Here is a 25,883-nt window from a genome sequence, read left to right on the forward strand (position 1 = left end):
GCTGCGTGGAAACGTATTTGCTGTTAACATCGACCCATCTAATACGCGTCTGTGAAAAGACGCTTCGTGCACACTGGGTCTTCGTGTCTAAACGACATTTTTCTATAAATCCTGCGATGATTACGTTGTCTGCAATCCTGTGATGTTTGATAGAGAAACGCGTTTCTCTCGCACGATTGAGAAATTATTTTTAATACACCGAGATTGTGATGATGTTCGTTTAAAATATGTTTAAATCATGGACTATGCTTGTTACTGGGATCAGATAATTTACGAATCTTGACACGTTGGCTGTTGATACGATTTAAATTATTAATTCATTTTATTATTTCGTCATATCGAGATTGTTTTGTTTTGTCCAAACGTAACTGGATTTCAGATAAGTTTGACAACTTTCACAGCATCAGACAGGAAAAATTATCGTATTTCTGCTTGCTAATTTCTTCGACAATTCTGTCTGTGTATCTTTCACCTGTGTTTTTGAGCCAAGCGTTAATAAACCAGCTACCATATATTGCAACAATATTTGAGATTTTGTTTACGAAAGGGTAAAAACATGTAGGAGGCACAAAGTTCTTCCATTCGAACTCGGGAACAATATGAGGCTTCAGTGTGAAATATCGTAACGACGTGTTAATACGAGCTAACAATAGCGTGTCGTCGCACCTCGAACCTCTACTCACCTGCTATGAAAACTTACTTCTTTGAACTCGGTGTGTTCAGTTTTGTCACAAATTCTATACGTAAAACTCTCTCAATGTTGATACTGAATACCGTACAACTCTAATCAGCAAGTTTCGTGTGGATACAAAGTAATTGCTCCTGAGAAGAAGAATTCTATGGAAAATCCGTAAGTGAACATTTTTATCTTACATAATTTTTAATAGTATTACTTTTAAGCGAAATTATCGAGAAATTCCATATGCAAATGATTCGAAATTGTTTCAAATTGAACGAAAAAACATTTTTTTTCGATAGAGAACTTTTGATGAAAAGATTTTGTTAAAAAATCTCCTTGAAACGTCAGTTTTTGGTTTGATTACTCAATTGATTGAAGATATCAGATTATTAATTATCTAGAAATAGACGATAACGAAGCTATTTATAGCGTTGCATTATTTTCTTCACGATCATTTCCGGTACGTGGAAACGACAAATGTTTGAAGACAGCTCGTCGACGATTTAGAAACGATTCACGTGCTGACTTGCAGTTTTCCGCGTACGACCATCGTAACTACAAACAATTTTTCACTCATCCGCAAACAACTGTATAGAATCGAGGGAACCATTGGCAAACAATAGTTTGGCGTTTCGACAGTTCCGTAATACGAGTTATGATATTTGCGGTACGTGACTTAGCCTTGCTACCGCGCTCATAAAAGTTGCGGTTCCAGTGTATGTTTCGAAGAGAACGTGACGGCATGCGCGATGGGAACGCACGAAATTTTATGAGCTTTCTTTCAGATAAGTTTAAACAACGTGCCAATTCGAACATAGGAAAATTTTAATTACGAAAATATTTTCGTCGTTTTTAAATATCTCGTGGCGATTCCACGTCTTCTTATAATTTTCATGAAACAATTCATGAAAAGAAAAAGAGAAAGAAGGAAAGAATATTACGTTTCTCGGTGGTATTTTTATCTAAACAGCGATACAATTACATTTTAGAATTTCAATTTCCTCTGCCATTTTATGAAACAAGCCTGTAATGAAATTTTAACTTTGTACTCAACGAGGCTAATTAGAGGAGCAGACCTAGTGAAGAATCACCCTTTTAACGGAAATATTGATCATCGAGGAAGAAGCGTAAATTCCACGAGAGTTCGAGACTCTTAACCTCGAGCAACTCGCTTCTCTATCACTCGATTATAGAACTTTTCAATTTCAACCCGCTCGATCCTTTATGCTGTAAAATAAGATCGGAGAGCATTAAATTACGGCAAAGCGTGTTTTACGATGCGCCGCGAATACACGTAAGTGTGAAGATACACATTAAACCGATTTTACAGCTTCTATGGAATGGTTATTCTGAAATTGGTAAAGTTCTAGCACGGTTTAACGAGGAAACCTGGAGAAAATGGAGGGAACGAAGAATCTGGATGAGGGAACATCGATCGTAAAAGTCAGTTCTATGACAGTCATTATCCAATGACTTCATCGTTTTCAAGTAGTATATTTACAGCTTCCCATCAAAATTCTATTAGATGCTGGCTTTTAATAGGAAACGAGTTCACGTTAGTTTTTTTTACGATCGTTCAGAGTATAGCGATGAAAATTTAAAGCCTCGTTCTTCGAAACGATCGATCTAGACAAAGAGAGAAACTTCATCGAGAATTTAATTATCGATATCATATATATTAGCGTTACACATAAAATTAATCATTCTAAATTTTAAGCAACATTGTCCGAATCTGACCTAGACTGTCGATCACCCACATATTTTCCAATGCCAATTAAGAATCGAGAAATCAAATAACTATAAATAACTTTGAACGCGATAAACGCTCTTAACGATACATAATTAATCCCGCGATATAATTCTCGAGGAACTACCACTTCATCAGTAACCAATCTGCGATAAAAAGTTTCCAATCCTCGAAAGTCCGCCTTATAAATTAACTCACGCATCGAATTCGTCTCGAACGATAGCGCTCATACGTGTACTTGTGCATCAATGACACAAAGCGGAATCACGAGGATCTCTCATCGCTTGAAACGATCGCGATCCTATCGTCCAACAAATTCGGCCGTGTGCACGAGTTACAGCCGACCATAAAATTCCGGCAATTTAACGGTGGCAAGAATTTATTGGATATTTTTGGTAGCTAATGTGGCCAGTGACCTGGACCCTCTCTCTCTCTCTTTTACTCTCTCATCACCACTTCCCTTAAATCTGATCATTCTTTTGATTCCTCGTACACCCTGGCCGAAAGCTTGACTGTCCTAAAACACTCGCGCACGTCTCAGAAACGCGGCAGATACGCGTCTTTACTGATCGAGCATGAAGATAATGGCGCCACGGACGGGTTCATTTATTGGGCGTAAATCTCGTCTCTCCGCCTAGCGGCGCCTCGCCTGGGTCGCCGTGTAATCGCGTCCTATACGGTTATCCCTCTTAACGTATTTCATCGAAATTCCTGGTGTCGAAAGACACCGTTTACACGCCGCGACGTTAAGGAAGCTTTACGACGCAGGCCGCGGCTACCGCCTCGTTACGAAACCGGTGTTAGGAGCAGGAAGAGGAGGAGAGTGGATCGCGAGGAAACCGTACGGCACGAGGTTGGATTTATCGACGACGACCGACCGGCCGACCGCCGAAATACGAGCCGCGGCTGACGCGAAGCCGCGGGTAACGTCGTCTTTCGACTCTCCGCAGCCCAGGTATTCGCAAACGAAGTTACTCGTCACGTGAGAAACCGATATTTTATGGATTATCTGATCGGAACGAGGGCTCGACTTTAATTCGCCGTTGGCTACGCTCGATGGATTGCTGTTGCTGGCCTGGAGAACTGTGTTGGGTGGTTAGGTGGTTAGTTCGATGGATTTGCGACGGTCAGGGTGAGGAAGGTGAATAATGAGTTTAGGACAGTGTGTTTTATGGGGGCGGGATTGTTTATTGGTATTTGCCAATGTTGTTCTGGGAAAATGAAGAGTTAGAAGGAGATCGACAGGTAGGATACAGACACTTGCAATTGGTGTAGAATAATCCAAAAACAGGATGAAATAGGGTGTACTATTTGTTAAAAATATAGGAAGATATTAGAAGCTAGGTGATACGGAAAATGATATTATACCGATAGATGCCTCGGTCGAAAATCGATAGATAATCAAAATTCGTTGGTTTATCAGACCCACGTGCGTCATACTACTTGGATCGAAGTAATATTCCAACTTCGTATCTATTTTCATATATTTATCACGATCGGTCTTAACGAATGATACATCTATTTTTGATATTAAAGGCTGCAAGATTGATTAGCAAATCGATTCGTTCTTCTGCAGGTGAGGTATCAGGTGAGAACGTGTCTGCAAGCTCTGGACCTCGTGGCGGCGATCGTGGAGAGGCGACCGATTTAGGCACACACACGGAAAATACCGACGGGGCCACCCTGGCCGCGAACACAGCGGTCGACGCTAGGGGCGGAAGCCCCCAGGGTGCCCACCTTTCCGGTGCGGCCACCCCCAGACCGCCAAGGGGAAGGAGGCGACAGAACCAGAATGGTCTCGACACTACTCAAGTAAGTTTGTACCAAGAGTAACCTAATTTGTAATCTTTAATGTTATCAAAAATATTAATTATCCGCTCGCACTCTTCATTTCATAATTTTTCCATTGATTTCTGCGATATCATCTTTCCAATCGTCGATAACGTGTCATTCTGGTTTATGCATCGAATTTCTCACCTGATACTCTTCCCAGAAATTTCTACGTCCCTGCGAGCATTCTCTGCAATCACGCACAGTCCGTCTAAAATTAATTCCAATTCAACCTGCAAAAATTACTTTAAAAGGAGGAAAACGGAAGAAAAATCTTGGAGGAATTTTACACACGATGGTGGTCGCGCTGTTTGCCTTCGAAATATCCAAAAGACTTGCGGCGAGCGCGATCTCGAGTGTTTGATTGCCATCGGGAACAGGCTGAAGGAGACTTCTCGAGATAGAGTTTACCAATCGAAGCGGTAGCGTATACACGTGTACACGAGCGGTCCCGTTCGAGGCAGACCTAGTCGGTGCTCTATGGCAGCGATGTCAAGCAAAGCCGCAGTGTCATTCCGTCGCTGACATCCTCGCGGCCGTTCGACGCTTCTGTAAACGTGGCGCAGAGGCCAAGAAAAGAAAGAGGGAAAAAGGAAAAAGTGTACGCTTCGGTGGCCAAGAAGTATCGATGGTCATCGTTCGGGAAGAATGGTCATCCAATGACACGTGAACATTTCTTCACAGCTACCAGCCGGTCCATGGGAAAGTAATGTCGGTTTGTGAATAGAAAAGTAAATCAATTTATTATATAAATATTACTGTATAAATTGTCTAAAACTGGTATGTAGTAAGCTATGAAAAATTTACGTTAATAATTCTTTTGAAAGCACGATGATTAACGACAGAGTTACTATTTTGAAATTTGTTCCAAAAATATCGTTTCTGAAGTAAAAATATTTTACGTCTATAGCTACAACTGCTGGGAGTGAAGCGTTTTGTGAATATAAAACACTACTCTTATAGAGCTCGACATAACTTTCTCATCAACGCAATACTATCCTGCATCGTTTCAATGAAGATCCTCGCGTAGAAACAACAGTCAACGATAGAATTGACAGGGAATCTTGATAAAGCTGGAATTTAATGGATCCAGGCTGTTGATCCTTTTTAATCGATGTATCCATTAATTAGTACGGTATGCGCGTCAATGTGGTTCTATTTTGCTGATGGAGGAAGTATCTTGGATGTCGAAGATGAGTTCGTTCCGATGAATATGAATAAGAGATCGGGGTTAATTGGACTTGGATCAGATTGATCGATGGATTTTGAAAGGATGGACGACTTTAATCTGATCGGTATATTTTAATTGGTGAACTGTGTAATTAACGTGGATGATGTAATTCTTCTACTCGTTCCATCTAACTACTTTATTTTGAATTTCAGATTGTGATAGACAATTCCACAAGTTTCTTAAATACCCATCTTCTTCCTTTCTCTTATAGTTAGTTCCTTTGAAATCCATAAAACACTTAACCCTTGCGTGCCTTTATTGCGTCTTTCAATGGCTCACAAAATCAATAAGAAACACTAGGACGATATCCCGCGCGACCATAAAGAAACACGAGAAGAAGAGGACCGAAACAATTTATCATAAGATCGTAATTTCTCTTCAATTGCACGTATTAAACTCTGCAATTATAGCTACTAAACTCCTACCTCATCGCTCGTAATCTCACACCAATCTCGTCTTCCCAGTCGCTCGCCTAATTACTCCAAAGAAAGAAAAAAAGAAAAAACAGAAAGGAATATTAGAAACCTTCGACCTTGCACGTAGCGGCAAGCACCAAGATCCTACTTTCTCCAAAGCGTGGCCATCCTCCTCGACCTGCATCAATCCCAACAAATCGACCACGGTGGCAAATATTTCTCCATTTATCGTGGAATAGTTCTCTGGCTCGCGTTTGCCCAGAACTCTGTCCCTCTGGTCGCTTTTCTTTCGCAAGAAACTGGCAGAAACGGGTGGACGAGCGATTCAAGCAGACTCGTTCGAAGCTTGTACACGTTGGGATCGTGTCTACGTTGCGAGAACCCCGGCCCCTTGTCAGGAAGAGGTCTCGAGGCGAGAAAGAGATTTACCGTGGTCTGTTGGAACGGCTCCTCGGACTCCTCGGGGACCCTATTCTACGCCAATCGAGTCTCGTTCTTCTTGGTGTCACGTAGCCGTTCTCGCCGCCGAAGAGGAGTCAACTGTTACGCCACGCGTTGCCTTCATTACCATATCTCAGATGCAATCTGTTCCTGGGAATTAATGCGCACTTTGATATTTCCTGCTAGCTCGGATCCTCCCCTGAACTGCCTCTTAGAGCGGTTCAGGATGACGTTTCCCATGTCGAAGGACAGAGACGGAGTGGTGGCTCGTGCTGGTTTCAACAGGATATGGAATTTCAAAAGATTTTTCGTTTGCCTCGATCTGAGAGTTGCCTTTTGGTTACAAGGATTTTTATTGTTTTCTCGGTGGAAGGTGGAAGTGCGAAGATCATGGATGATTGATGCGTTTGATATTGGAGAGCGGAGGTACTAGGGATTCTTTTTATTTTTTCTTTTTCTTTATAAGGATACTGCTTTTTCTATATTGATGTGGCGAGGTAGCTGTTCGAGTGATCAAGTGTCGTGATTAATTGCATTTTAATTGGGTCTTTTAACAATGTGTTGTATTATAGCGTAAGGATGATTTATTACTTCTAGTTAATTATTTTTAAACATGTGTTGTGTTTAATGATACATTGACCTGTGATACGATACGTGTAATCTTACGAGGTCATCAATTTGTATCGTGAATTGTGTATAAAATGTGTGCTGTTAAAACGGAAGTATCAATGCGAATGTTAAGAGACACTTACGCGTGTTTTACAAGCTCATCGACTTATATGTAAAATTGCTCGCCAAATGATATCCAATTTAGGGAAGGATGTAAGTGGATGACGATTAAGGAACTCGTGAACAAATTGTCAGAGAAAAGAAATTTGCTTTTGTATGCATATCGAACGAAACGTTCAATGAACTTTGATTTCCAATTGTATTCCAGTGGGGAATCGAATTGGTGGACTTTCAAATTGTGTCTCACCACAGAATGTACATATTCAAGAACGATGTTCGATATTTGTGTTTCAGGTTAAAACAGAACGCCTTACACCAGACAATAATTCTACGTCGTCGAGGAGCGTGACGCCCTCATCCTCCAGCCACCCAGGAACGCCGCCAAATGCTACCCCCTTGGGTGGACCCGAGGGCCCACCACCACCCCATCACCTCAAACACATGGAACAGATGATGGGACGAAATTATAGCGATTTTATGAGAAGCCTCGCTGCCAAGTACAATAACGCCAACCCTAATGAGTGAGTAGCTTGCTGCTTCTCTGAAAGCATCTAGCCTCCATTCCCTGCTATTAGCAGTAATTCAAATCAGCTTAGCTCTATATCTTCTTCCTTTTCTCGTATATTAGTTGAGACAATTTCCTATTTTTTATAATGCAACAAGAAAAAATGTAACGTGAATTGTCATCGTGACTTGTGCAAAGTTGATATAAATTTACAAGGGTCGTCCAGAATGTATTATACTACACGTTCACGTATAGAAGCCATATAAAACGACGGAATGTGTTTATATAAGTCGTATATAAGTCGTACAACATTTTGTGCTTAAATACTTAACACTGTCGTTGTACCACGCGTTTCAAACGACGATGCGGATGGAAAATCCCGCCGGTGACGCTTTTACGCTTTTCGAACGCTAAAAAATTCATTCGAAAGGAATTCACCACCGAATTACAGCAGTTGACGGCGATAGGATGACGAATGAATTATTGGTAAGATTATGGTTGCGGGAATTCAATGGGAAGAGAAGAACTGTACGTGATCGTAAGTATTCAGGCTGTCCATGACTCGTGACAGAGGAACTCAAAAAAGTGTATGCGATTTCATTCCAAATGATATTCATTGAATTTTTTTTTTTCTAAAACTTAAAATTTTGCTTGGTCAACTTATAGCATGAACGATGCACAACTTATCGCAAAAAACGATGATTTAAGATATTGCGTAAGACGAGGTTATGTGAACTGGCGGCGGAAGCGTATGACGAAGATGTAGAAAAACTTGCATAATGTTACGCTATGTGTTCAAGTAGAGCTGATGGTTGTATGGAAAGTTACGAATCAAAAAATCTTTTTAAAATGTATTATTTTCTGGATGACCCTCGTATTTGGCGGTAAAGAACGAAGAAGCTTCACATGCATCTTGAAAGGTGAAAATTTGCTAAAATTTGGAAATATTGGAAAAACGCAAAACATTTGAATAGAGGAGAGTAGTTGATAAAGTCGATAGAGTCTAGCGTCAAGGCTTGTTGCAAGGTTATTCAGTTATTCTAATCGAAGATCATGACAAGAAAAAGATCGAAAAATACTATTTCGGCGGTTAGAAGAACTTCGATCGATCGAGATCGACGAAGATTTCTCAGTTTCTTGCAACGAACACACATAAAACGAGCTATTCTCTCAAACGCAATCATCCGGTATGAGCGCAACAGCCGCAGCTAACGCCACCCGGTACTATTTAGAGAGTATGAGACCTTGGGAATCATAACGCTTGCCTTGACATTCTTCATACTGTGTTCCGTGTGCATACGTGGGAACGATGGGAAAGACGTAAGGAGCGATCCTCGACGAGGACACTGCGCAAAGCCGACATAGGAAAGGGAAAATATTGATCGTGTTGTTACGCGCATTGAAATATCGATGCTCGTCCAGAGTGGACAGAGTATCTTGCCGGCGTAGAATATTGTCGCGTCTAACCGGTTGCAGGTTCGCGGACGTGTACATCGACTTTCAACCGCGCAGCTTCCGGCACTAGACTCCCAGCTCTGGCAGAAGGTACTTCTGATCGGCCGAGTAAAGATCCGCGTGACGATGAGATCCTCGCGATGCTTGCGATCTGTGGCATTTCCAGGAGAAAGTGCCTCCTTGGTCGTTCCAAGTCACTGAATAAATATACAGCGATGAGCAAAATTATTAGTACACGTCAGTTTTTCTTTTGAAATCCCCTGCAGATTTGCGAAAAACGCCACTGTCTATCCAATATCCGTGAAATGGCCATTTCATCTCGTTTCTTAAAACGACTATGTAGAATCTTTATTTCAGAGAATCGTAAAGAATCGAATTTTTTTTTACTATAATTGGTTCCGGTTTCTATAGCAATTCTGAAAGCATTGTAGAATCTTGGAGGTAACATCGATTGCAAAACTGTTCTAGAATCGATTCTTGCATCGATTTTACAATAATTTGCAATAATCTTATATTTCGTTCGGATAAACAGAAATGTGGAGGAAAGCTGAGATTTCGTGGGAGAACTTGTTTGTTGGTTGCCTGGACACGGACATTCGTTCTCTATAATGCAATTTCCAGTAAATGGTACTTTACGCTGAAAAATTTTATTGCATAATGTTGTTCGATGTGCTCAGTGAACTTTATTTTCGAGATCCGCGTTAACTATCGTTGGAATGTAGAATCGTTTAGGATTAATTTATGAGACGTATAGCTAGGTGTTGCATTAATGTGTTACCTTAGGAAATTTTGGTCCATGATATACGCAAGAATAGACACGATGATAGATATTTAATAAGCAAGAAATTCGAGTTCGATTAAAGAGAATTTTATTTATTTGTTCTTGTACAATTATCCTGGACAATATATCCATACGTATCTGTGCGCGCATAATACTCGTTTTTATTGCGTAGTAAAATCGTAAATCGTTGATACTTAGTTTAGCGGTTAAAACTGTCACAAATTGTCAGCTATAAATTATATCTCATTCAGAGAACGATTCTCTTCTTTTATTAACATTGCAGACATGGGCGATAATAGAATACTAACGATATCTCGCTGATATAACTCGTTGCCTTTAATAGCTCCAGTGATGCAGTGCAGAGATAGCCTAGAGATAGTCGTATAATTATTTCATTAACTCCAAGCTGAAACTTTCGCCATTCTAATTAATATATATATATTAATATCCCCTGTTATAATTGCCGTATCAATTTTTGTATATATATTAATATCCATTACTAAATTAATATCAACGAAGAGTATTAATCAAATTCGCAGCTACTTCAGTTCACCAAGGAACGGCTATCCTCCAGGCTTAGATCCAAGGTTCCCAGGATTCAAAACTGGCGCCACACCCTTCGTCGGTTTGATGGCCCCGTTGGGTGCACCGCAACCGTCGACCGTGTCCACCACCTCACCCCTTTCCAATAAGGATCCGAAAGAGCAGAAACAAGACAGTTTGTTTGGCAACCCCGTCTTCCCACCCATGTTAGATATGTCGTCGACGCAAGCGCTTTTGCACATGGTGAGGACTGCAAATGCAGCACAGAATGCAGCAGAATTAGAAACGTACCTCAAAGGTAACTTACGCACGATTTTATTGAAACATACATCTACGTGATATTTTTGTATTATCTGTTATTACGACTATTAGAGTGTCAATTATGGAATTATGAATGTTAAGAAACGAATATTTGTAAAATTAATATTATTAAATAATATTTCGTAGAAATATGTAATTGTATACATGCGATGAGAAATAGGACACAGTTAGAAAATAATATTTTTAATGTAACGTAATACGCAGCTGGCTCGAAACTGTTTATAGACTAGCGTTGATTACCTGCTATTAAAATTCTCGGAAAATGTTATCGTTTTTATATTTTGATTACACGCCGCACGTATTTGAGACTCGAGCGTCGTTCAGTAACCTTCAAGCGTTTAGTTTGTCACCGACCGGCATGAGCGTAACACGTCGTTTCGTTATGAAATCACTGGAATATCCATTTTATTGCGAAAATTAACCGAGAAGACAGCTGTTCAAACAATTTCGTTCTACAAGCGAAGTCTTCTTTTAATTCGTGAGTAGATTTTTAGCTAGCATTGACATTATCTTACTGTTGCTCGACACAAAAGTTAAAAACAGATGTAAATTCTAACTTTACACATCGTTTACTGAAACACTGTACTAAAGTATCAATTATTTACTACGTGAAGCAAGTTATAGGATAACAAAAACGAAAGAGAAGAAAATACAGAATAAAACATTTTCTCTAATGCCAACCTTGAAATGTTAGAAATCAAATATATAACAATATAATGCAAATATATAACTATAATCGTTTTAAATATAAACTGCAAGAGGCTGTTCGAATCAAATTCCCAAAATCTTCAATAGTGAAATTCTATCGAATGAGATATCATGCGACCGGTTTTAATTTATAAATGCAAAATACTCGCACCTTGTGTGTTCTATAAAAATGTAATTCAGATAGGAAGCGAATGGTTTCAGGAGAGCTACACCTATTTTTTATAATACAACAAACACACACACACACACGATAAAAGTAATATGCGTTTGTAGATTAAAACCGATTATCTTGTCTTAGGGAACTCAAACTTTTTTATTTTAAACGTTCTAAACTATTCGTTTACAAAAGTCTTTCGCGTGTGAATAAACAACAAAGTATACTCTTAGATAGCGAGTACCGCGTAATGATAAGTGAATTATCTTTAATCAGGTGCGAACAAAAGAGACGCGGGTGTAACGAGTCCTCTGGATCTCTCGAGTCCAGGTGGCTTTGCTCCGCGGAAGAGGCAGAGGACGGAAACCAGGAGATCGGGAAGCGTTTCTCCGAAGCCGAAACCAACCCCTCGGCCTACCACACCACCCCCAGTCAGGTGTCCATCCCTATGTGGTCACATGCCCTGCGGTGATGGACAAGCTGTCAATCGATGGACCATCGAGGACGTCGTCAATTACGTATCGTCGATCGATATTTGCGCAGAGTACGCACAGGTAAGTCATTTAAACGTATTTACATTTTCTTAGCTCGTTTTGGGGATTTTTCTATTCTCGAAACTGCACAGTAGAACCGTAAATATGGCAAATGGCGATTGCGACATTTACTACGGCAAATAAACGCGGTGCCTAGTGTTTGCCAAGTTTCATAAGAAGCGCCACGGGCGCTGGGAAAACTTTGCACCGTGATGACAGAGGTGAACCAATCGAGGTTAGGCTTTTTTAGCGCGAAATTGTCAGTGGAGGTTGGGTCAGTCTGTTTTATTCGCGTCAGGAAAGGAAGACTTTGGTTGCGATTTATCTAGATGATCGGTCATGATAATCGTCCGCGATTTAAAGGAAAGTTTGCGGCATATATATTTCGTATTTTTTAGAAGTTATCATTCGATTTGATTTACGATTAGAAGGTAGATATCTGACACGAAATAATGATAATTGGAGCCGTTAGAACGAAAGATATTAATAAAGAAAATTTGATTCATTAGCATTGACGTTTAACGAGCTGCCGAACATGGAAATATATATTACTTGTGGTTTTATTTCTGAAAACAGTTTGCTTTAAATTTAATGTAGTCGTAAAAGTGATCGTAAGACGAAGGGTTAATAACGACGGTTTATTAGTTCATTAGCTATGCACTTAAAAACGAGATTGACACGACAATTCCTGGTATTGCTACTCAAACATCCATCAATTACTCTATATTTTAAACCTTAACCGCCCATTACGACTTGCTCGATGCTATCGTACTCGGTGATCATAATGAAAAGAACGGGTCACCAAAGGCTACGCTTTTAATTGCTTCGGCGTCGCTCCGATTTCACCGAGAAATTTCTCTCTATGCTCGCGGTGTCTCGCGAAACACCGAGGAAATACCAAACGATTGGCAGAAAAACGCGTGGGTTGTTGAAATCGCGAAACTCGAGCAAATGACCGACGACAGCGAGAATAGCTGGAACAAATGAACGTGGTAGTTTGGAGAACGTGGCAGTTTTAATTGCTTTTGAAAGTGGTTGGCGTAATGAGGCGTATCGAGATCCGCAGTGCAATATCGTTTGAGCCTCGAGAGCAGCCTCCTCTCTCGACTTCCACGTCGTCACGTCGATGAGGCAACCGGAGGAGGTCTAGGAAGCTCTGAATGACCTAACATCAGTCAATCCGGACAGTCTGGCTGGCATCGACCAAAGAGATGGCTGTTCTCCGGTTAGGAGAGCTCTATAATGACCCCTCGAAGCTAGAATCGACCCTGCACCCCTCTCTGATCTCTCGCGTCCGCACTTTCTCCCCCTTTTTCGCCACGAGAGCTGTAACTCTCTCTCTCTCTCTTTTTCTCTCTCTCTTTCACTCTCTTCTATCCCCGGGCGAACATTCCGCTGCGAACGTGAAGTTATTCGTAATCGTTGGCGGTGTTCGCTCGTTTTTGTTGTCTTTTCACGTGGCAGATTCGATGGAACGGGGAAAAGTTGTCTCTTCTGGAAAGCTGCTTCGACACCCTGTTCGAGTATTAGTGCGCTCGTTTGTTTGATCGTTAGCCGACGCTTAGTGAAAATACGAGTGGTTGCAGGATGTCGAGGGGAATAGAATCGAGTGAAAGGGTGAAGTTGAAGTTTGAGAGGACGAGACGTGTATTTGAATTTAGGAGCGCTGCAGGGTTAGACTGTTAGATAACGATGAAGATATATGTATATGCGGATATTTCTTTGCGAATAGAACGTTTCACTATTGTAAATTTAGAATTATGAAATTAAGTTCGAGATTTTTATCGTTTCGGTATTATTTGATCCTTTAACGATGCTATTGCTGGGAATTTTGCAAGCAACGTTTACACACGCATAATTCTACTTCGCCAGTTCATTGAAAAAGGCAGAAATACACCGTTACTTCGAAGTCCATATTTTACTCACAGAGAGATACGTAGTTTCCTTTATCGTTCTAACATCAATCTTTTCTAATAATTTTTCTTTAATAAGATAATAATGTAATAACTTAATAACTTTAATAACTTGGAAATAGAATAAATTAACATTTGAATTAATATAGCAATAACCGCGGTAATTTATACATCCGTTTACAACGTCAATAGATTTCTAAATTACGCAATCACTCCTAGAATAATCCGATATTCTCTCGAACAAACGACCATGTCCGACAATAAGGAATTAACATCGTATCTATCATAATGCTCTTCGTCTCTTCGAACACTTCTTTCTGTAATTATTTTTGTCTTTGTAATTCTTTTTTTTCATTGGCATTTTTAAACCCTGAATGAGAATCTGCCGCGTCCTTTCATTCCTTTTCATTCGACTCTAGTAATCCTTCATGGTGTCACGCAACCGGTTCAAACCACGTTTTTGTGAACCGTGTCTGATTTTAATCGCGTAAGTGCGATATTCATTCAACCGAGTATCCTGCTCGATCATCGTCAAAGACACGATGGATTGTTTTATAATTAGAGCTTAAACCCGACGCTATAATTATGGATCTGATAGCGGTACGGGCAAATTGATTAATCCCGGACAATTAAGCGTTACCGAGCTCGTTAGCATGAGCTGGTATTCTTACTAAGGCTCACCGTGTCACGAGCTTGTTTCTTCCACTTCTCTCGGGCTCTGCTTTCTCCGAACGAAGTTATTAACCTGTCACATTGACCACTCAAAATTGTCAAACGTCAAAAGGATTCTTCGTGATTCGATCGCCGTGAATTCTTTCGTTGCAATTAGTATAAAAGACATTCGTCCCTCTCTTTTTCTTTCCTTTTTTCTCTCTTTGCATTCTGATCTCTATCGAGGAGAAACAAATTGGTTACACGTGTAACATTAGCTTTGTACATATTTTTGTACCAATGAATTCTTGTAGAATTCGAACGAACAAATCTCTCTATTTTTTTTTTTTTTTTTTACTTTTACCTATTACAACGATCCATTCCACTGTCTACCAAAAGAACAACCACGCTTCATCTCTTTTCGTCAAAGGAAAAAGAAAACATTGGCTGAAGTAAAAAAAACTATAACCATCGTTCATCGATTACCGTCTCCACGACGTCTCAACTCGCGTCTATTTTCAATAAAAACACGAAAGTGTTTCTTCATCCGGAGCATCCGAAAAATTCGAAAGCGTCGATTCTTCGAATCCTCGGCGTGTGTTTATCCAGCGCGATGTGGCGCCCCTTCCGATAACACGGTCGATTCCATCGAGAACAAGAAACCTCTCACAGCATCTCCGTATGACGTTCTGAAAACACGGTCGAACGATTCGGCCCGATTTCGAGGCGTAACGTGGTTCCTCGAGGGCTGCCAGTCCCGATTATATCCACGAGTATCAGGCCTCGTTTGCCGGTCCTCGAAACGTCAGCCTGTCAGGGCCGTAAATTTTTGCGCGGGCACCCATCTAGACATGCATATTCATGAACACTGGATTCAAAAGGGGAAGACATCGAGTATTTCGATCAACCATCCCAACCGATTCGAGAATGACGAGGGATCAAATACGAATGTATGTAAAGTATACGCTTCGATCAAGACCTTCTCTTTCTACGTCCTTTGATTTCGTTCGCAGCGAATGAGTCGCGAATTTCTGAGGGTTTTCGGTGGCTATTTCTTCTTCTGTGCCTAGATGTTGATCGAAATCATTGCAGATCCTCCGTTTCTTTGAATAATTAGCGCAATGAATTACTTTATGTAATTGTATTTTCACTTCTCTAATATTAAATCCTCTAGAAGATTTGTAGAGTTTTAAATATAAAATATAATATCCAGAGGGTTTCTAAACTAATGCTATTATTCAATGTGAAATTGCCGATACCGTTGCCACAAAACCATTTCCACGCGAATCTCGAAACGAGTAACCGAGTCATGTTGCTCTATAAACTTGCCAGATATTACTCAGCAGTAGAACCTAATATGTACACATCAAGCTCGACGAGGAAACAATTTTTAACCCGGAACGTTAGCAATATCTAAATAAATACAAGTTTCCCACAAAATTTAGAACGATATACCCTGTAAGGTCCATAAATCATCGTACACATCAAGAAAGTACACGCAGAATTCTGCTGGGATCTACAAGGCGAGCAACGAGGGAACACAAAACCTGTGCAATAATCGGCGCGGATATCGAACCGAGCAATTTATCACATCATAAATCCGCTCGAAAAAAGCATGATAGATCGCGTACAGCTTGTGTTCGCGTACGGTTTCGTTGAAACTGCCTCGAAAAACGTTGGCAAAAGTTCACTTGTGATCGACGACGGAGGCGGGACCAGGTTCTCGTGACGAATAGTAGATAGTGGAAGCACGAACGTACGATTTACAAGATTCCCCCAGTTCGTAAATAGCGAGCCGCGTCGCGGCATCTCGAGATTATCTTATAAAGGATACCGCGAGCGGGTCTGATCAACGGTGAGAGTAGATCGTTCGGTAGAGATCCCCGGTTGGAATTATAGCGTCGATCCTTATCTAGATCTGGAATAGTGGCGCGACCACGTATATACGCTCACTTTCGTTCGAACGAGAACGAGAAACGCCAAAGCGAACGCGGCGAGAAACTGAATCGTCGGGAAATGTAAATAATTGCCACGAGGACTGCGTACCTAATTATCGCGGCGCGTTTGGCACTCGCGATTTATGATCGCTCGAATAGGTATACGTTAAGAGAAGAGCTTTTTAATTGCCTGTTAATGATACCTGCTTCGAGATTTTGCACGTTGTTTCGCCTTCAAATCGATCGTTCTTTTGTCTAATAGATATTTTTCGATTTTGACAGCTTCTTTTTGTACCAGAAATGACAGGAACGGTGACAGAATTTTGAAATAATGTAGTTTAAAGGTTGATTAACGGGGGAACTTTTTCAGGAAAAAGGGCTAACTTACAAAAATCTTGATCCGAGGCAAATCGCTTAAACGGTTTCTCGCAGAGAATCTTCACACTGCGCGCTATACTTCGCCAAATTAGAAGCAGTAACCGCGAATAAAGGATGATTACCTCTCCCTCTTCCTGTTCCCCATAACCGCCGAAAACCGTCCGTAATTCGCCATAAACCGCAAAGTAAAACATCTGAATTTCACCTCGTCTTTGATACAACCATTTAGCAGTGGAATCACGAGCGAAAAAGGAAAGAGTATAGAGAGACGATAAGCAGGCGAGACGTAATTTACGCTAACAAGAGGCGTTCGAGTCTCGATATAAGAAACTCATAAGGAACTGAACGTGTTTCGGGACCTGTAAAGAGCGAGAGGGAAGAAGTGTTTTTAAAGTGGCCACATTGAAGCATCCTCGAGGAACGTGTCCCTCGTGTGTGCACTGACGCGCAAAAGAGGCGAAAGACACTTGGTCCCAGGTCGTTAGAAAGTCATGAATGCGAATCGAATCGGTTCGTACGTCTTTCGTGATGTGGCACACGAGAGGATATCGTGTCTTCACGTCCCACGCATCCTCTTCGTGCAAACTCCTCCGTACGTTTTCGCTCGCGTTTTATCGGCCTCGTGTGTGCCTCGCTTGTAGACCATTCCACACCTTTGTTCTGATCGAATGGGCAAACTGCCAAGATTCTTCCGCGAGAGAGAAGTATGAACGTCGTTTATCTCTTAAATGTGTCGATTGTGCGAATAAGATCACGGGTTTGTTTTAGATATTTTAGTTAACCGTAGATATATTTAGGAATTTCCAACATTTCAATACCTATACCGTGTGATTTGTCAAAATATATAAGATTCAAAGATACGTGCAATTTAAAAACAAACTGAATGCTCGTCTACTAACAATCGCGAAAATCTACAAGAGGACGAAGCGTCTGCAAAATTTCAAATGATAGCGCGCGATCTTACATCGACTCGTATAGAAACGGAGAAGCTGACACGACGAGATAGCATGCATCGAACGCATGATTCTTCCCGGTTTTAGAAATCCGTTGGTTTCCTCGGCTCTGGTTGCTCCGCTTTCGCTCGATCCTCTTGAAAAAGCTTCGCCCCAGCGACCGCTTACGCAGATCTATTTAAAGCGCGAGCAAAACGAGGTAGAAAGCCGCGCACCTCATCCTCCGCATCTCGCCCAACATGCAAATCGTTCATCACCGATTCCGCGTGCGCCGCTCCAAAAATGTCGAACCGTCAGACACATCTGCGTGCCGTGCAATTATCCCGACGTAGTCGTGTTACGTCGTGCAGTGGTTATACGCGTACCTCGTCGTAAATCGTAGATTCGATGTAACGAGGAAGCCCAGATTCACGAAGAAGAGAAGCCAGGCGAACGATCTAACGGTTGCCTCCTCGATCTGGAACGATTTTGACGCGTCTCTCTTTCTAGAAGATCATTCGACACGCTCGGTTCGTGATCGACGCGCGATCCCCGGATGAATATTATCGCCTATTAATGATTAATTGAACGACGTCCGACAGGCTTAGCCGCGAGAAGCGCACCGCTTACGCGTTACCTCTGCATCGAGAAACGAGAGGTCGACCCGGGTCACATCACGCTCCGCGCCGAATCGTTAGAAAGTCCGCTCTGAATCTACGTATTAACCTCTTCTTTCCTTTTTCCTTCGTGTTCAGCTGGATTTCTTCCCGTCTTTTGAGTTGCTCCTTTTAGACGGTTGGTCGGTCTTTTTGGTATGTGAAAGGTTGATTTGGCTGATTGGCTTTGGTTTACGTTGCCTACGGGAAGTAATCTTTTTACGAATCGCTATTACACGTAGTGTCTGAAGGAATATTTAAGCGCGAATTTGTTGGATAAAAATCGAGATCTTCTTCGGTCTTTTAATATAGCGTAATTGTCGAACGCACATGTATTATTGCGCTTATATAAAAAGAACGTAATGCTGCTCTATGTTCTAATTCTATCATTCGTCTCCCTCGTTTGACATTTTTCTCTACATTGATAACAGAGTTATTATTAAGAAACACGCTTTGTTTGCATTATATATCTACTTTTAAGAAGAACTAAATAAAAAATAATGTAGTAGCACGTCGAATGACCCTTGAATTTGACATTTTTGACGTCTGGCGTAATCTCACAAATGTTCGATCGAGTTGAAGTCGTGAGATTGATTTGGTCACTCAATTACATTAACATTCTGTTCCAGAAGAAACGTCTAAATTCCTTTAGAGGAATTTTTCGGATCTTTATCGTGTTGAAACGATCGCTCTGTTGGCATTTCCTCGTTTGTGAACGGAAACGCGCGAGTTTGTGAAATATCCCGATACACGAATCTACGCGTAGTTTCTTTTATTTGTCTTAGCGAACCAGGACCGTTCCGCGTGAAAAACTCCACGCCAGCGCGTTATCACCGTTAAATTTCACTGATCGTTTTAGACAGTTAACGTTAAAAGATATTGTACGCTTACGCGTGGACTGTAATCTCTTTATGGTATTTTTAATTCCAACCAATGTACCTCGAAAGATAAAAAATATGTATACTTGTAAATATATATAATTTTCAAGCAATCACTATGTTTCTTAACTTTTGTCAGCGAGCGTATATACCTCTTCGTCCCTTCTATCCATCTTTACTGGAGCCAGTATCGATAGCAGTCGGGTAGCCAACGTCTCGGTTAGGAAGAGAGCCATCCATCGAGCGGGATTGTTCGAACGCGGAGGATCTCGCTCGTTGTTAGCGCTCCCCGAGAGATGAAAAGGGTTTCGCGTTCGCGGTCGTTACGCTGGAAAAGTCTTGTGTAATTGAAGATCTTGTAGTACGTTACCTTTATACGTATACACGGACACGCGTCGGCTAACGTATAAATCAGCCGCCTTTAGGCCCCACGTCGACTAGCCAGCGACGAGGAGCCTCTTTGTTTGACTTGTCGCGAACCTACGCGCGGATCTTCTGCCGCGATTCGTTGCAGACGATTTATTGGCGCGATTCCCCGTGGCATCTCGCCGCGAGAGGATTCGGATGATGAACGATGAAACCGAGCTCGTTACCTCCACGCACACCGCTCTTTAGTAATAGTTATTGAAGTCTCGAGTATCGCGGATATTTAGGATACTTTCAGAATTTATGATTTTGGAAATTTCAACGGGACGTTCGCTGTACTATCTTTTAATTCGTTCGACGATAATAGACAGATGTATTGCGAAGAGAAGTTTGTTATCAATGAAATTATATCAGAGGTGCTGCAAAGAAATACAAAGAAATTCAAGTTATTGGTGAATTGCATTCGAACGATAGCATAACCTTTGGTTCGAGATAAGTTGGTTAATGGTGAATTTTTAATTTAGAAGCTTCGAAGCTTAGAAAAATTCGGGAACGTGATTATTCGAAAAGGCGGCGATTCGAAAATTTGAGTAACTTAAAATTGAAATCTTCGACGGAACGATTTCGATTAAGCTAGTCCGTGTTTCTTCGTCTTCTTCGCCTTCGCACAACTTAACATCTCGCGATAAACGGTAACACGGGTCTGGCAATTTTTCGTAAAAATCTCTCTGTTATCCGAACACAACGAAGTTTCTTATCAAAATTCAAGTGAGCCGTGTTGTCGATAGAAACAGTTACTCGATCGACTCAGAAACTTACGACTCTATCCGAGGTCGATAAGCACGACAGGATCGCTGTGGATCGCGATGTGGCCTGATGCAAATCGCGACTTAGAAAGTAGCGATTTATTCCATAGCCAAGAGGTTTTCATGGAATCCTCGCGATTCAAGGATCGATTTAATGACTGGACACGTGGTCGCTGTCTGGCTAATCGTTCGGAAAGCTAATTAACCGGAGGGCCACGTGCGCGCTTTCTCCTTGACGCTGCGTGCGTGTAATTACACGAACACATCGGTGGCAAAACGCGAACGGTGAAACGACCGTACGAAGCCGATCGTGTGAGTTTATATGGTAATGGTGCAGCTAATACGTCAATGGGTAGAACCTGGCACTTTTTTTTCGAATTATCGCGAAAGAGAATGTTTGCACGTGTATGTACATACATACGTAGGCATTTGTATAGGGTGAGTCATAATCGGGCTTCTGTTGGCCTATTTATTAACGGAACTGGTCCTTATATAACTGGATTCTTGCTAGCGATAGTGCGGATAAGGAAGAATTGCTTGGCAAAGTGTTTTGTATTATAAAATGTTACAGATTATCGTTATTGTTCGATCTTTCTTATTCTTCTATTTTGGAGGCTAATTGGAAGGAATTGCTATGTTATATTACACTTACATAACTCGAAAAAATTTACACGCGTCATTGCTCTTAATCGTAAGCACGCTAGTTCGAAATTCCCTATTGTCTAGTCTTGGTTTCGCTAAATTTCATTAATCCAGAAACGTTGCACGTCACATCCCTCGTTTGAAAATCCATAATTCCAGAATTCTCAGTTCCTTCTGTCAACTCCACTAAATTTCCGTAACTCCAATACGCACTCACGTGTCACTCTCTTTACTCGAAAAGCGTGCAATTGCCAATACGTTCTGGCTCGCGTACTCCGAACCCCTAATTTTGACACAAGCCAGCGAAACCAGTTGCCCCGATTGTCCAGCAGCTTGAATTAAAAGGTCTGTAACCATTTTGCAGAGGAAGGAATCGAGACCAACATCGTGTACACTCTGATTTACACTGGAATATACACATAAACAGACGGTATCTCTGTCCGTCCTCGTGCAAGCGCGGAGAAAGAGAAATTCATACAGAGGCACGTAGGTAGATGTATGCAAGCCGATATGTAGTCAAGCCCCGGCCAGACCGTTTTTCTTCGACTGACAGATCGCTACCGTACGTTTAGAAACGTGTAGCGGCGATAAAACGCTGGATACTGCTTTCAGTAGCATTCGTGTTCTGTCATTTCCAGATGAAAATGTCTCTTGATATGTTAATTGAACGTAGGTGTAATTAGAGGGACGTTAACCGGTGGCTATTTACACGGGTTCATTATGATAATGAAAGATAGCCAGTTGGATCGAACTTCTTTCTTTCTCATCGCTCTTTCTCGCGAGACGTCGCGTGTCCAATAGGACATAGGTGATAAAACGAGTTGGGAACAGCGCGTTTTTCATGGATCGATTCGATACCTGTCCCCTCGCTCTGTGATTAATGGCGTTTGGTAGAAAGCGAACGCGTTCAATGTTACTCGGTTTATCGGACTTTTTCAGCCGGCTGTGGGAATTCGGCGATAATACCGTCTACCATGGAACGTTGTGACGTAATGAATGTCGAAATCGGGAACGACGCTGACGTTTAATTAGGTATTTGCATTCGTTGTTCTCCATTCTGCTATCTCGATATTTTTCTCATTTTTTTTTCTTTTTTTTAATTTTTAGAAACTGAGATATATAGCGAGCGAAGTAACGAGTTCCGAGATAAAACGAAGTTTCTTAATTCTTTGAGGATCCTGAAAAGTTGAAGCACTCGATAAAGGTGTTAACTTTTACGTATAATAAAATTCTTCGATAAAAGTGTCGTTAATTTGAAACAAGTTCTCGAAGGAAATCCTTTTAAATCGGGGACGTGCTAATGGAATCCTTCGTATACTACTTTATAATCGGGAAAGATATCAGTTATAGGTCACAGAGTTCCTGATTCTTTGATTTCTTTTCTTAGCCGACTTCAAGTCTCTTCGAACCTCTCGTCGCTAAACTATCGCTGAACGAAAGATCCTGGTAGTTCGAAACGCTTTGGCTACGATCGAAAACCGGTGAAGAAGGTGTCGTCGACGTTTCCAATTACGAGCACCGGCTCTGAAGACCACGTATGCCCGCCAATTTTTGCTCGGGTTTTCTCCTCGCGAGGATCGATATGATCCAGCCTGGGGCCATCACTCACGTTTCCTACGTGGCGGTTCAATAAGCCCCCGGCTTAAACGTCGGGTTACCACATATTCTCGACTAGTTAAGGCTTAACCCGCATCTCGTGGCCGGGCCCCTGTAACACAACGAGACTAAGAAGAAAGAGCTACATATTACATATACGTGGTGGCGAGTGAAAAGGGGAACAGGAGAAAAGAAAGAGAGAGAAGGGTCGTGACACACGTACGTGTATACGAGGCACACGCGCGAGTTTCCTATATCGACAGCCGGTTACCGTGCCCGGAGCTGCAATCAACGTCTTATTGGTTCCACTGGCTGTCTTTCGCTATAATTCTCGTTGCCCTTCTTCGACCAACACCGGTGAGCACTTCTTCCGGCTACCGTCGATCCATCGGTCCCTTGTTAGCGTTCCAGCATTGACAAAGTCGAATGAGATTCGACGAGGAACATCGTTGATCGAACACACGTTGAACATGCGCGCGTATCGACCTCTTTGTGGTTAAGATCGAAGGAAAATGTGTTTCGTGGAGAAATTTAGGGTAAATTGATTCGAGAGGTGACTCGGTGAAGTGGAAATGATTCGCAGTTACGTTCACGATTTTTGGAGGAATATTTTCCATGGACGATAGAATTTCAATTTGATAGATGGAAAGTTAAAAGCGAACAGATGAGGATAATTTTAAGATATTAGATTTTAGAGAAGAAATTAATGTCTCTGTCTATTCAACCACATAAATATACTTCATAACTAAACATCCAATTAGAATGAAGCAAGTAGTAAGTATCTTGGATTTTTTCCCCGCGAAACTAACAACTTGAAACGTGCGATCATTTGTATAGCATGTTGAAGCTTAAATTGAGTTAGTCCTGTTTCCACTAATGATCGAGGACCGGTCCAAAACTTCAATAAACTAGTTGGAAACGATTCATCACCTGCTATCAGATTCATCGCGCTAATACATCATTAAGATCCGACAAAATGAATTACACGAAGTCCTGTCTTCGTGCTTCGAGTTTTATCCTCTTACCAGGACTAACTAAAAACCAGCGCCCCCTCTTATCAGATTCATTGTATACGTTCTTAAAAGTGATTGATCAACGTGCTCGGCTACCTAAACTGGTTCTAGAATGGTCAGAGCCAATGCTCGTTGCAACTGTCGATCGAGTTCAGACAGTTATGCTAGCCTAATTGCGCGTTCTAGGTTTCTGTGCTCTTATTACGCCTTTCCGCGTTCTTTTGATGAAACTGTAAACCTAATAGCATTCACCGGTATCGTTGGGTAGTTAAAGTTTATTGATAATCCCATTGGTAATTATAGTTTACAATGGTAGCGACTGAAATTAGTGGACAGCTTTGGTGAAATTAAGCGTTGCTGATGATTTGCTAATGAAATAGTAGCTATAACTTATTAATTTCATTAATTCAAAGATACGAAATGTTGCTTCAGAACTTTTCCCTCTCTTCTGATTGTAAGAGATGGCTATACGTTTCTATTTTAGTAGTGGAACATTCAATAAAAGGTAGTAGCATTTAGAGTATTTAAATTAATAATTCTTCAGAAGTAAACGTTTAACGAAATTAGCCAAACGTTGCTTAGTTGCGTAATATTAAACTGCTTTGTCGAAACAATAAAATCTGTAATAGCTTCATCGTTCGCTCGATCTCACGACCAGCATAATTAACTACAGCTGATTTTCACAAATTTACTGTGACGGAAGCGTTAGTGTCTGGACGATATCGGCCAGTTTATCGACCGATTCCTATCCGGCTCGTTGGGACATAACTAATTATAGCTCGTTATAGGTCAATGCTTAATTACACCGCGGGCGAGATTCCACCTCCGCTTTCGAAGTCTTATCGACTTCTCGATCTTAGACACGGCAACAGGTTCTCCTCCGGACTGGTTCGATTTTACCATAATTTCTGATCCGAATATCTGTGCAGCTTGTTAACCTTTTCCACGTCGGTGTCACAAGTCGTGCCGCGGAATTCGCCGGCTCTCCTATTTAGGTGTTGGTAGATCTGTCGTTCCGTGAGCCTGATCGCGGTAATTACTTTCTGCGATCGATGTATCGCGCTTCAGACAACTGATAAAACGGGGAAAGCGACTTCTGTTTCGGTCGATGAAAGCAAGAGGATCGTCGATTGATCCACCGTTTCATTGGTTGATCGTGTCTTGTTTAAAGTTTATTTCCTCATAGAGAAAAATATGATCGAAAGTGGATGAAAGATTTGGTGAAAGTTTGGTTTGTTTAAAAAAATCGAGATATCTCGTCGCGCAGTTGGAAGATAAAGAATAACTAAGCTACGTGATATTAAACAAAATTAATAGCAATATTGAAATAATTTTTCTCAAATTATATTTGATAATTAAATTCGACGTAAACATTAATCTTCTTATATGGGACGATAGAATGCGGCGTATACGATAACATATATAGAATATATTAAATGACAGAATTTTCGATTTTCTACGTTTTCGCAGCTGGCTTAAAAAGTCGCGTTTATCCCTCGCAGGCAAATAAACATGTGCAGACCCACGACTCGATAATATTGCACGACACGTGTTTAGAGAACAATCCAGCGTGCAGTTTGCAGTAGGAAGTGAGTGCATCGGCTGGTATCAGCATTAAACTGGTGCACCATTGTAGAAACATGTGCATAAAACAGTGGGCTCCATCCTTAAAAGGAACGTCCTTGCATTGCACAGTAGCGCACAGATGCACGCTCTTGCTTTCATGAAATTCTTTGTCGCGGTTCTCTTACCCTAAACATCTACCAGTCCCATCTCTCCACGGCGAGTATACTCGCCGGTTTGTTGGTGCATGCTTCAGATTAAGTTACTGCGGACGCTTACTTGAAATAGTAGCACAGATATCTGTATCCTTTTAGATGCAGCTTCTCAGCTGCTGTTTGGATCTTGACCTTTTTCCTTTGGCGAATATTTGAGATCAAAGAGTGGCCAGTAGAGTGGTCGAGTTACCTTCATCTATGGAGCGAGCAGTTTGCTTGAGAAAATTTGTTAAAGGGAAAACGACGAGATTAGCTTCGAGTCTT

The 25,883-nt window shown here is 41.3% G+C and overlaps 1 protein-coding gene across 3 annotated transcripts in view; it reads left to right on the forward strand.

Annotated features, from left to right (window-relative positions):
• The window catches only part of LOC126872429 (uncharacterized), a 186,423-nt gene that overhangs the window by 97,578 nt on the left and 62,962 nt on the right, over nt 1-25,883 (forward strand). For all 3 annotated transcript variants that reach the window (XM_050632377.1, XM_050632378.1, XM_050632379.1), the window contains 4 exons: nt 4,003-4,238; nt 7,368-7,594; nt 10,354-10,655; nt 11,817-12,094. In XM_050632377.1, the coding sequence (XP_050488334.1) occupies nt 4,003-4,238; nt 7,368-7,594; nt 10,354-10,655; nt 11,817-12,094 (1,043 nt within the window). The remainder of the gene's footprint in view (nt 1-4,002; nt 4,239-7,367; nt 7,595-10,353; nt 10,656-11,816; nt 12,095-25,883) is intronic.

Source organism: Bombus huntii, chromosome 13, assembly GCF_024542735.1.
Source record: "Bombus huntii isolate Logan2020A chromosome 13, iyBomHunt1.1, whole genome shotgun sequence".
NCBI lineage: Eukaryota > Metazoa > Arthropoda > Insecta > Hymenoptera > Apidae > Bombus > Bombus huntii.